The following is a 13,987-nucleotide window of genomic DNA, read 5'->3' as shown; positions in this document are numbered from 1 at the left end:
GTTGCCTTGTAACTTGAACACCTTTAAATCATTTTCAAGTAATGCTTATCACTCATATTTAAACCCGTTCTTATTAGAAAGTAAATCTTTTGTTAACAATAAATCATTTAACAAATTTTAATTTTACAAGCTGCTCCTCAGAAGATAGTTGCATTAAAACAATTTGAGAAATTTCCACTTGATTTATATTCATCTTATATTTGTATCAAATGGAAATGATGTTGAACTTAGAGTGATAAATCTTGGATTCCTATCTCATAGTTAATTCCTGTGTAATCTCAAGAAAATCCCTCAATCCCAGAGAGCCTCAATTTTCTAATCTGTGAAAAGGAGATAATATTGCTTGCCTTTCCTGTTTCACAAAGTTGCTGTGAAGATCAAATGAGAATTAATGTAAAAAGGCTTTATAAATCATAAAGCATTATAGTATTCTATTTTTAAATCACTTTCTTTAACAGTTCTGGGGAGGAGACAGTTTCTACCATGAGACCAATTTTAATTAAAGTGGTAGTGGAATATATCAGTCTTGACCTTTAGTCTTTAAGAAAGATTAAAAAGCCATTTCATAGTCAAGTGAATATGCCTTGACCTATAAAGAATGAATAAGATGATATAATTGTTCTTTTTCCTTTTGTCTTATTAGCATGTAATGAAATGATTGGTCGATATTTACATTAAGAGAAAGTCCTGATTGTCCACATACATGATATCCTATTTGGGCCATTGAATAGATGTACATAAATGTATATATAAATCACATGTCCAGGGGAGCCTCTTATTTGCCCCATGTAACTCATGTAAAAGACAGCTCTTCTTCACATTGCCCTGCACTTCCAGCTGAGGTTTACCTTTTTGATATTTATCAACTGCCCCTAAATGAACCCTGTGCTCCAGCCAGTCTTGATTTCTTGTGTCTGGAGTATCTGTGGGTGGCATAGATTTTACTGAAGATTTTGTAGGAGAAAGAGCTGAAGGTTTAGCATGACACTGCAGAGCACAGTCACTCAGAGCCTCTTTGCACCATCTTGTTGTCCCTGGTCTGTGCGTTTGTTCTCCCAGTGAGCATTCAGCTCCAGTCTTCTCAGATCCTAGTCTCCTCTAAATCTCTCACCCCTTCAGCAGAGCACTTAAGCCTGGCAGCAACTCTGCAAACAAAGGGCCATCCTATGAATTCTCCTTCCTTAGGAGGCAGTGCCAAACTATAAATACCAATTATGAATAACAATGGGGAATTACAAATAATGGGGAAGTTGGCGTTTTTCTTATTACTTTTTTCTCTTTGAAAGTATTTGCCTACCCTAGAATGAGTACAGTGTTGAACCCTTCTTTGAGCTTGGGAAAAGAGAATACAAACGCAACATTTCTTGGACATCCAGACATCATACAATCCCTTCTCTCCCCTCTGCCGTCCTCTTTTCCTAAGGGCTTGAGTGGGACTTTTCTCTGAAGTCCTTTTTGGGACACTGATTCTTGGTTGCGTATCGCACAAACCTCAGGGGGACCCTGGGTGCTTGGAGACTCTCCATCTGTGTTTGATTACAGCAAGGCAGCATTAGCATTTTAGTGACTGCAAAAGAGTTTGCAGCCTGAGTTTTAGGCCACATGTTTGTCATACTGTGTATCTGTTCCCCATCAGGTAGTAAGCGCCCTCTCCCCTTCAGGTCCTTCCTAGAGGGTTTGCACTATCTTTGTTGGAGCTCCACTGAGCTTGATTATGTTTTTTCTCCTAGATATGAAATATAACATCTCCCTGGCCTCTTCTGAATTTCTGATCCTAATTCCTGAGAAATCAGGAAAGATTTCCTTCACTGGTGCAGTCTGCACAGATGTGCGTATTTGCTATACTCAAAACAAATAGGAGTTTCTTCTGCCTTTCAGGGCCCGTGCTTTTTTTTTTTGAATCTACCGCACAAGAATGAAGGTCTGCTTATTGCCGTGTGGTCATATTTTTATCACATTTGTGAACATGACACTTTCTCTACCAGAAGCAAAGTAATTGGCGTAGTCTCCTGCTAGCACTCCGGACTTCGTGTGGAGATCCTTTTGCCCAAATGAGGGAAACCCACTTATACCATCCCTGGGATTCTGTCTTTTGAGAATTCAACCTTTGGTTGAGGAGTTGAGTCACACCTGTATTTACTTTAATTCTCCAATTCCTAACTGGTGACATGATCCCAGACATTATTTTTCCATAGCAACTGGTGTTACCTTCTTCTCTTTCTTCATCCAAGTTAAGCCTCACTCGCAGCAAAACTCATGGGCGTCCCCGCACTCTCAGATGAAGTCTGAATTTCTAGAGTAGTGAACTACTCTCTCAGCAAGCTGCTTCAGCCAGGTCTGATTTTTCAAATTGGGCTCCATAGCATCTTGTCATTCGGCATGCTACAAAGAGGGCTGTTCAACTTCCTGCTAATGCGTGGTCAGAAGGAAATCTGACATGTGAATGTAGGCAGTTCTCTACATTACCTGAGCTTTGACTCTTCAGACTTTGCCACGTACTCTGTCAGGGTAGCATCTGAGGCTTTGAGACCAAATATAATTCCTAAGGCTGGAAAACTTTTCATTGATCTTTATCACTTTTCTGCCCTAGAAGCCTGCCACTCCTCCAACATTTGAGTTGCCTGTCTAAACACAGTGCAAAATGCTCTTCTCCAGGTTCTGAAAATGTTTCTGCAGTAGCAGTGGACCAAGGGTTCCTATCTTTAACTGATAACTACCCTCAGAGTAGATTCCCATTCTCTCATGGGAATCCTGGTTTAACTGGTAAATCTGGAAGGTTTTAAATCATCCCAAGTATTTTGCTAAGGATATTCTTTCATCTTCCAGAAAAGGCTAATTTTCCTTAAGAAGTCATGTGCCCATAGTGGCTGGAATGCATATCAGTTTCTTACCTATTCTTGCACATACGGAATTTGTAAGTATCACCCACTCCAATCTCACTTAATGCTCTGTAAGCCTGAACATCTCATCTCAAATGGAGCACCCCACCATTTGATGTCAGAGGAGTTACCGTAACTTCTTATGCTATTATGAGGCAGTAGTCCAGCATCATCATGAATCAGTCTAAACTCCCAAGCACCACGTATCCTAGCATTAGATAATCATGGGGAGGATACGTACACCATTGGTGACTCAGCCCTGGGGTGATTATTTACTGAGAGAGACAGCTCAGTGCCGTACCTTAGTTCAGAGAATGGGTTTTTCCAAAAAATAAGCTAAGATACACTCATAGTCTAAAGCTTAATTAGTTTAAGGAAGAAATGGAAAATGTTTACTTACCATGACCGCTTTTTTTCTTTTGATTTATGATTTTTTAATTATTTTTGGGTATATGTGGGGAAGATTGGCCCTAAGCTAACATCTGTTGCCAATCTTCCTCTTTTTGCTTGAGGAAGATTGTTGCTGAGCTAACATCTATGCCAATCATCCTCTATTTTATGTGGGGTGCTGCTACAGCGTGGCTTGACAAGTGGTGCTAGGTCCACGCCCGGGACCCTAAGCCACAAACCCCAGGCCACTGAAGTAGAGTGTGAACTTAACCTCTATGCCATGGGACCACCACTATGTCCACTTTTTAATTGTAAAAGACAACAACCATGAATCCTTTAGTCATAAGGAAATTAAAATTGCTGATTAACAAACAAACCCAGACATGGATTTCTCCCTCAGTGTTCCTCAGCTAATATATTTCAGATAATTTTTAACTTCCATCTAAACCTATAAAATCACAAAATACAGATCATTTTATTTTTATTTAGTGGACTGAAATCTAACTTCAGATTTTCCACACTCAAACTTTAAAGAAAATGTAGGTATTTTAGCAAATTAGAGTGGTGAGCAAATTCTTCCTAGAAGTGATTTAAAGTCACAGGAGGATAAGACTTTGCAGCTGTTTTTTGATATATTTTCTTCTTGAAAAACAAGAGCACTTATTGATGCCCTTTTCAGATATGAATACTGAGGTCCTTTAGAGTTTTTCACATTAACATTTTGGTAAAATGTTTGTGACTCATTACATTTGTATTACTCCTTCTGTAATGTGTCTTTTCTTGCTTGTATGATATCACTTTCTTCAGTTTATTTTCAAGTGTAATGGTAAACTACATTAACGTTCCATCTGGCAGAGGGAATGTTTTAGAAGCCAGTTTACTTAATTTTGTGATCTAAAAAAATTTAACAATAGAATAAATTGTATATCATCTTATGAATTATTTTAGTATCTACTTTAAGAATGTTTTTTCCATAATTTCTAACCTAACATTCTTCTTAGTATTACATTTTATTAACTCTAGAGAAGAAGAGCCAGTAACTTGGGAAGTAATATAAAATAAAATTAAAGCTATTAGTTCCCAAGTTGTTTAGAAGAAAATTAGGTTTAATGTTGGTATAACTGAGATTAAACATTCTATATATAAAGTATTCTTCCATAAAGAAATTGGAAACTTGATACAAAAAGAAAACTTTGCTGTGGATATTGCCATCCATCTTTTCTTTTGTTTTTTTTGGTGGAGGGAGGTAGTATGTTAAAATTTCAAGGCATCATTAATTTCCATAGTCAACATAAAGTATAAGTAAGTTGACTACATTTGAAAGCATTAAGTATTTTTTATTACTGCTTATACTGAATTGTTGATTTGATCAGACGGTACAAATAAAAATAATGAAATCGATTTTCTCTCTTACAGACTTTGATTTTTTATTTAATTTTAGTTAATATCGTTAATATATTACGGTAACCAAATGCACGATGTTCAGAACCTGATTTTATAGTACGTGCTATAGTGCTAGGAGCTGAGAGATAGGTGTCTTTAAATATGAGGTTGTCAAGAGTGAATCACATTTATTATTGGCACCTACTACTTAATTAAGGTGTTATGATTGCTCATGGTGTGCTGAGATTACATGGAATAAAACTGTTCCTGTGGCTGTCCCCTTTCTTTGTTGACTCTGGATTATTTTCTCTTCTACATTCCATTTCTGCTGTCATTTCTCATAGCTCTGCCTCACCACCACATCCTAAAATATAATGTAGGGACCATGATTACATCTTAATGTTTATTCGTAGTAATGACCCTCCACTTCTAAATTTTTATACAAGGTTAAGAGAGGGATGGATAGATTTAGTAGCTTTTGAACATTAATGAAGGTGTCTTTGCACATTTGCATTAAAATACTAATGCGTGTTAAACACAAAATCTGCAGTATGATTTTCCTTTCATGACAGAATAGAACAAATATTAAATACTCTTTAGGTGGGAGACTATTTAGAGAGTGATTTCCATTCCCACATCTTGAACTATGAAAGTCAAGAATGTTTTCTCATACCCAGAAAAATCCACTGGGGTTCCTGCTCCTCGAGTCTCCATTCTGATTATAATTACAGAATGTTCAAAAAGGTTGACTTTTGTGATTGGGCTTATTATTAGTGTGCATATTTTTATTTTATTTTCCGGGAGTGGGGGGAGGGTGGGGGAAATACACATTTAGTGAGAGCTATTCATTAGCCACCATTGAAGAAGAAATTGAACTTTAAAGAATCTATCAAAAATTCTCTGGTGAGCCTTTTATTACTATCTTGTCTTGAGCCCTTTTTTTAATGACATCTATTATCAGATTGAAATGGCGATTGAGACGCTGCAAAAGTCTGACGGTCTGTCCACTCACAGAAGCTCTCTTCTCAACAGCCATGTAAGTTGCCTCTTCTTCATGTAAACTAATCTCTTGCTTGTTCTGCATGTGTTGCTTGCTTCTAAATGCTTGTTTTATTTATTTACTTATTTATTTTGCTTCTTAACCTTCCTTTCTCAGCCCCTTATAATCTCTGTATCACTGAATGGCTATTTTGAACAGTGGAATGTCTGAAAAATAAAACCCCCAATATACTACTTTACTAGGTTTTTGTACTGTTTTGGTACAGATATAACATTTCCAAGTTAATATCAAGCTGCCATTTATTTGTAAAAAGTAATTATGGAGATTTGAAATATTTAAAATTTTCTAGTTTGATATTTATATACTGTGAAGCAGATGTTTGTGATCTGCATCTCTGTGTCTGAGACAGACAGATAGCCGTGTCTACTTGTATGACCAGTAATATTCTTTAAGTGGAAAAAAGATTATTAATGCCAAACCTGTCTGAAAATGATTTATTTGTCACTAAGACTGTATAAGATGGGCATGAAACAGCTACCTAGATGAGCTCAGGCCCTAAGACCTGAAGAAAAATAAAACTGGGCCAAAAGAAGAAGTGAGGCTCTAGACAAGCCATAAATTACAAATAATTGAGATAAAGGAGGATTACTGTTTCTATTTCTTGAAGCTTTTAAATGTTACCTCATGCAGCATCACTATCATACTGGTAAGTGTAAGAAGAGTGATGGCAGTTTTGTTAAACTATAAACATTTTCATTAAATGTTCAAATTTTGGGAAACCAATGAAAATGCTGATTAAAAATTATTTTGTTACCATGATTTCTGAATATATGGGAAAAAATAAATAGACCTATGACTTAAATCTGTTCTGGATAGATCTTCTGCTAAATTAATATCCATGACAATGTAGTAAGAATTAGTTTTCCCTCCCAGCTCACAATATGTTCTTAAATTTAGAGATAAATTATTATCAATTTTTAAATTCTTCCCCATATTTTGTGACTGAAAAGTCCAAAATTGGATCACTTAAATGAAATGAAATATTATTTTTTAGTAAACCTATAACCTTTAGCTCATAGAAAATGTCTTCACTATGCTTTTTAAGTATCTGAATTTTCAAACATTTAAATTTTATTTTCCGAGGCTGGCCCAGTGGCACAACAGTTAAGTTCACATGTTCCGCTTCTTGGCAGCCCGGGGTTCACCGGTTCGGATCCCGGATGCAGACATGGCACTGTGTGGCAAGCCATGCTGTGGTAGGCGTCCCACATATAAAGTAGAGGAAGATGGGCACAGATGTTAGCTCAGGGCCAGTCTTCCTCAGCAAAAAGAGGAGGATTGGCAGATGTTAGCTCAGGGCTAATCTTCCTCAGGAAAAAAAAAATTATATTCCAACATAACACTAAACACTTCCTTATGTTCTTTTTGTCTTGTTTTTATTTTCAAGGAGAAGTATCATGGCAAATAAAAACAGGTTAACCAACTAGAGAATGCCTGCAATTTTGGTGAAAATTATAGATTATAAACTTTAAAATAATATATATTTTGGCCCTTCTTTTCGAAACAGTTTGAGGAATCTTATTTTTTCCCCCTTTCTGAAAATTTGTATGCACTATGTCACTCTTTCGTATGTTTCAGAAGTGCATCCCTGCTGTGGTAGCATGAGTCTGTGGTTGTGTGAAAAGGCTGATTTACGGTAAACTGTTAGGGTTTATGTTTGCAGAGGAGTGATTACTAACTGGTGTTTGTGTTTTGAAAATGGCAAGTGAAAATGTTGTTTATTTTTAGGCAAAAAAGTGTAGGGACGTAAGAAAAAGAAAAAAACCCCTGAAGTTTCCAGTTAACTTTTTTGAACTTTCAGACTTGTAAGAAGTTGTGCTTTGATATTCAATTTACATTTCATCTTCATTTGCCATATGTAGTTTAGTAAAATATGTGATATATTTAATTTTAACTTGAATTACCTATCTTAATTTAGTACTTTCATGAACAATAGTATAGGTGTAAGAAAATGTTTTTGGTATACTTTTATTTGTTGATTTGTTTGAAACTTTTCAAATACGTTGGGATTTTTTTGAAATTACTATTCTCTTGTAGAATTCATGAAATAATATTTAATGTTAATGAATGTGTGAATTAAGCTGCATAAACAACAGATAAGTGTTCATTACTCCATGGTTTCCTATGTTTTATTACACAGAATAGCAGCTCTTCCATGCTGTTTACAACTGCCAGAGGCATCTCAGTATCTAGAAAGAGTGGGCGTAAATGTTGCTAATGCAGTGATAATCTTTCTCTGGATGTCCTGATTCCTTTTTATTACACCTCTGAAGTACAGTTAAATTCATTTGAAAGCACATTTATAGTCAAGTCTTTAGAAATACAAATGATTCTACAGATGGTAGGTAAACAGTGAAGAAAGGATTTTCTGCTGACCAGTCAGGTTTCGTTTCTCCCTGAACACAAAAGGAGATCCTGTTGTCTTTCTGTCCCTGGAAAGTTAGCAGTGCTCCTAATTTTTGTTAGATTTATTCCAACAACTGGAATAAGCTACTGCACGCTTTCTAGTTGATAACCACCTGCTAAGGGTATTTTAAATTCCGTTGATGATTTTCACTTGTGTAGAAAAATTTTAGTGGAGAAGTTTTAAAAAAAAGTTGTTAATATTTTAAGTGTCAATAAACTATGCTACCTTTATCCCTCCCTATATAGGATGTAATATAGAATTACCTGAGGTTTATGGGGTTCTTTGAAGTAGGCATGAATTCAACTTTATGATAATAATTCCCTGACTTACCAGTTTCTACAAAGCATCAATTTCATTAAGCAAAAAATTAGGAGAAATTATCAATAATTTGTGTCTCGTATTTACTAGTTTCTAAAGAGAGATCTTAATTATGATTTTTGAACTGAAAGTCTGTTGTCATTCTATTTTGGAAAATGGAATAGACAGATTTCCTATTTTCTCTTTGTAGATTTGATTATTCACAGTAGTTCAGAAAATTCTTGTTACGGTCAAACCAAATAAATAATCCTCTCTGATTAGGATGTAGCTTGATTGCTTTGTTTTTCGCCTTTCTTTCTACACATGAAAAGATGGAGTAGGGTATTAAATTTCGTATCCCTTTTTCAGCATATTCTTGAGGTATTTAGTACTGCTGCTCTATTTTTATCATTATCGTGCTATTATCATCCAGATTGAAATATATGTGTTTCAGTTTATAACTTGTCTATGTATAACTTGTCTGTTTCATACCCTACATAGAGCTCCATCTGTGACTGAGCAAAGTTACAATGAATGCCATGTTTTATTCTTTTAACTATATTAATGTAATGTCAAATATTTCAGTAGTAGCATTGCATAGGCAGATAGTAAGTATTTATTGACAAGTGAAAGTTCCAAGGGAGTAAGGATTTTATATGTTTTGTCCACTGATGCATTTCTAGTGCCTAGAACAGTGCCTGGTACATAGCAGATACTTACTAAATATTTACTAAATGAGTGAACATAATAAACAAGTAATAGAAGGGAACAGACCCTATTTTACCTTCAGTATTCTAAGTACCTTTGCCAATCATGTGTGCATTTATTTGTGACTCAAACATGCATGGTTTTGTTAGCAAGTATGCTTCAGTAGGTGTATGTGTGAACATCGTTGGTAGAGAGTGGTCTTCTCCCTGCATACCATTTGAATGAAAGAATATATGGTCACTCTGTCATTTCCCCATGCGCAACCTTCACTTTAAGAGCAGTCACCTTTTTTTCCCCAAACAATTTAAGCCTTTAAAGAAATTATAGACAACCGTGACATCATTTATCTCCTTGTATTTTAGAATGATAATTTTGATTTAGCTTTATAGAATTCAGTCTGTTAGTAAGTATAACAATTTTTATTTAAATATTTTTATTTCTAAATTTTTTGTATGTGAAGATGCTGTGGGTGAATGATATATAGTCTGCCTAAATCAAATTAGAATATCTTAATTCTCTTCATTGCAGACTTAAGTTTATTTTACGCTTCTTTTCAGTTGTAATTAACATAAATTGACATTTAATGGTTATATTGTATCTAATTTAAGATTTTTTAGATTGTAAGTTTGAATGCAGCAATGTTTTTAAATTAATTGTTCCCAATTTTCCACATAATGTTCTTAAGCTTGTACATTTTTTAAAACTCCATTTAAAGTATATAAAAAGCTTTAGGCATTTATTTTATATGCTTTTTACAACCTAGCGAATAATTGTTTCATGATTTTTACTGGTTTTAGCTACTGAGATATGTTCAGCTCAAAGCAAAACCTTGTTTTATACCCACTCTCCCTTGACTTTGCTATATTATAAATATAAGTTATGACAGAAATAAGACCTGTCAAAATGCATATCATCAGTGAACTGAACTTAAAATGAATCCTAATGGATAATAACCCATCTGGAAAAAAATGCCAAATGTTATATTTGGATGTTAATTGGGGAGTACAATATGTATTTTTTTTTATTTGTCAATCAGTGTTTCCTTTGGGAAAAATAGGAACTGTTCATCTTCCTTAATCTACCCTGATTAATATAGATTAAATGAAAAGGTTGAAAGATGCAATTATCTTGGTTTCCACCCTTATGTGAGTTTATGTTAGTTCATTAGTAGAATAATCAGGTTTTAAATATAAATGTTAAAAGTTCCTATGGTATTTTATGGGCTTTGAAAATCGTAAATGTAAACAAATATTTTATAAGACATTTTCTAAAAGATAAAAGAAATAGTAATAGTTTATTTCTAAATTACTAAATGTTAAGGGTATTGAATTCTAGTGTCCAAATTTTAATAAAGGCAAAACCCAAGCAAACAGTGTATCTTATAACAGGCGTTAACTTCCCTTGGGCAGCGCATGGAGTGTACGCCTTTAGGTTACGCTTAACTGCCAAGTTTCTCTTACAATAAAATTAATCGTTTCTTATACTATGTTTTAGACTCAAATGTCTGATTTACAATTTCGTCACTGTGTCAAAACTTAAAGGATAACTACTGGCATTATTTATCCCCAGCCGAATCTCAAAGTCTTATCTGATAGGTCTTAATCAATTTGCACTTGTACATGAGTTTCCAAGAGCACCACTCCTGGGCGGTGCACTTGTTGGCCGGCTTCCTGGCAGGAACAGCCATGGCTGCAGCAGAGCCACCTCCATCTTTCAGGGCTTTTATCTCCGCTTGACCTCCTCTGCTCTTCCAAAGTGATCTGCAGGCTTCTGGCAAGTTCCCCTTCCAGCAAGCAAAGGCCAGGAAGCAAAATGTAGCCTTGCTACTGTTCAAGTTATGATCACCAGAATACCCACTCTTGTGGAATTTTTCCAACCAACTAATGGTTATTTTATATATTTGTTCACAAATGTATCACACACATATATATTACAAATAAACTCAGGTTTTTAATAACTGGTTTGAAAGGAAGAAGAATCTTTAAGAATGTAAAACTATATAATAAGAACAATTTGCAAAGCAATCACTCCAGATTATGTGACTTGCTTAGCCATTTCTGAGGACCACATAACCAATCCAGTAAAAGCTTCAGTTTCTCTAACTTACTCATTTGCGGCTTGAGTAAATCATTTAGGCGTCTGAGTATTTTAAGTGAATTTTTTCTGTAATTATTTCATTATGTCTGTGAAGTTTTCTTTCAAATATTTTATTATTGGATTTGCCTTTTCAAATTCTTTTATAAAATTTTTTATCTACAAGACAATTTATTTGATTATGAGAAATTAGTAAACTCTCATTTTTAGAGAAAGTATTTTTAGACGTTAAGTAATTAAATATAGCAAGAAGATTAGTAAATAGCTAAGGCAATTTACAGAAATTTTCCATGTGTATCTGGTTAATTAAACATTATTTTTATTTGCTTAATAGCCTATTAAAAGTATTTTACATCAGATCTATTTTTATTATTGGTATACTTTTGGTTATAAAGTTCATGTTATGAAATTGATTATTTTCTGTTTCTGAAAAAAGAGTGTCTCTTAAATTCACATTTCCTATATCGAGATATGTTCTGTTCATTACCAAAAGAAATATTTGATTTTTTATTGATTTTTTTTAAGAAAACATACTATTTTGGCCTTGACAATATACATTTTTTTATGAAGATACATAGATATACGTACAAACATACCTTTAGTGTTTTTAACTTACACGTATTGTGCGTTCCATGGATGCTTCATTAGTTCAGTTGCAAACTATTGCTGTTTTTCAAAAAATATTTACAGTTTTTCTGTTTGCCTTCCTGGGAATTTTTTTCCTTAGTGTTTTCTGTGTATTCCTTGATCTCACGGAACTGAATTCTTCAAAGAATATTCCTTTGTATATTTTTATATTCTATATTTCTGTATTCTTAATATGTTAAGAATACCAGCAGAAGGCCCTCTCTAGTATATGTACATAGAACAAGACCCAATCGTGCAATGTGGTTCGCTAGAGCTGTCTTACACCATTCACTTGAGGAATCAGTGCTCTCAGATCCCAGTCATCTTACTGAGGCTCGTGGATGAGAGATGTGCGGCAGGTTTGTATTGCCACATTTTATGTGTTGTCTCCTTCAGTTGCGTTCATAATCAACAAAGTCTTAAAATTTTAAAAGAAACACTAACGAGACCTCCTGACCCACTGTTCACTGTTGTAGGCAGAATACTGCTCTTAACCTTAATAACTTGGTCTCCCCATCAATTTACCTCATCTCTTTTACGCTAAGTGAATATGTATAGGTAAATTTACTCTATGTGTCATTTAGAATACTCAGAAATCATATGTGAGTACCTCTAGGAAACGTGTTTACTGACAGTAAGGTTATGGATGATTTATATCAAAAGAATTCTTTTTGACCTGTAATTTTTTTGTCCTTATAAACGTGAATGTTTATTTTGGGTAATCTTTTAAAATTTTTATAGGGGAGAGTTGTTTATGATACAGAGGCAGTAGGTCTGTTTAGATGTACAGATTCATATGCATATGTGGTGCATAGAGAACTTCAAGTCTTCCTGACCAGAACATGAATTTTATTTTTAAAAATGCTCTGCTCTATCTTGTAAGCTTGGTGGCCATATTTTCTAAGCCAACATCAGTGTGGGTTTAATGACAGAAGTTTAATTACATAAGCGTCATGTAGGAATATTTGAAATTAAAATGGTTCTGGAAAACTCACTTGTCATGGTTAAAGGCACTAATTCTGAAAATGTTTTTAATGAATTTTCTTATTAAGAGTCTGAAGGTTCTGGTTCTGAAATTGATCACAAATCTTAAACTATGTAAGCAAAATGGAGAAATGCTTTAATTTATTTCAGTATACATATTATCATTTTTGGGATAGGATTGTAAATTCCTAGAGGACAGGGGTGAGAGCACATTCATTTTTACATCATTGGCTGCCTAGCATATTGCCTGGCTCATAGTTGATGCTCAGTAAAGGAATTCATTGGCTTCCATAACTTATATTTAACTTGAATTGATATTTGGATATAAAATATCAACTCTTTATGATACCTCTTATATATGGCATGAAAATTTTGTTGAGACAAGTAATGTGAAATATTTGCTGCTTTTGTGGAAATAACAACTGGTATGCAAGTAATCAGGAAATGTGTGTTGGAAACCAGACCCAAGCACTGAGACTGTGGGCCCTTACGAAAGTCATTTAAATCTATTTCAGTTCTCTTTTTGTAAATAAATAAGTGAACAAATTAATAATTTAATTTCCTAATGCTGAAATTCAATAATATAACCTAGGTTAGATTTTCTAAAATTTTCTTTTATGTTCTATATTTTAAAGATCCTTTTTTAAAAATACACACAGAGACAGCATAAAACTTTAAAATGTGAACTATAAACTAAGAAAATATTGCTTTGCCGCCTTCCATTGTAGTGTATCTTCCAAAATTATGAAAAAAAACCCATAGCTTTGAGGTATAAAAATACAGATGATTGTATAAATGATTCCTTTTCATTACACATAATTTTTTTTTTTTACCAATGTCTAGTGAGTTTTCTTCCTTCTGGGGAAGAAATGACTGAACTTTTTCCTTTCTGCTTGCAGAATTTGTCCCAGTAGATACCATTTATTGTATTATCTTGTGAGTAAATTAGATAAGTAAATTAGAATTCTATAAAAATGAATGGAAGCTTAATATAAAACTCATACAAGGCAGCCTGCTGTTCATGTGTTATAGCAAACCAGTGCTAAAGACCTACTGTGTGATATGCAGCCAGCCTTGGTAACGTTTTATTCTGTAGCAATTATAAATTATATTTATGACCAGTTATAGGATTATTTGAATTTCCCAGAGAAGTGTCTG

The 13,987-nt window shown here is 34.2% G+C and overlaps 1 protein-coding gene across 10 annotated transcripts in view; it reads left to right on the top strand.

Moving 5' to 3' along the window:
- RFX3 (regulatory factor X3) overlaps positions 1-13,987 on the top strand; it is a 264,256-nt gene that overhangs the window by 178,700 nt on the left and 71,569 nt on the right. For 9 of the 10 annotated variants that reach the window (XM_046664488.1, XM_046664492.1, XM_046664490.1 and 6 more), the window contains one exon: positions 5,614-5,688. The exons of the other annotated variant lie outside the window; for it this stretch is intronic. In XM_046664488.1, coding sequence (XP_046520444.1) covers positions 5,614-5,688 — 75 coding nt within the window. The remainder of the gene's footprint in view (positions 1-5,613; positions 5,689-13,987) is intronic. 10 annotated transcript variants of the gene reach the window in all.

Source organism: Equus quagga, chromosome 6 (assembly GCF_021613505.1).
Source record: "Equus quagga isolate Etosha38 chromosome 6, UCLA_HA_Equagga_1.0, whole genome shotgun sequence".
Taxonomy (NCBI): Eukaryota; Metazoa; Chordata; class Mammalia; order Perissodactyla; family Equidae; genus Equus; species Equus quagga.
Note: the sequence above shows the minus strand (reverse complement) of the source record. Positions and strands in the feature narration are given on the sequence as shown.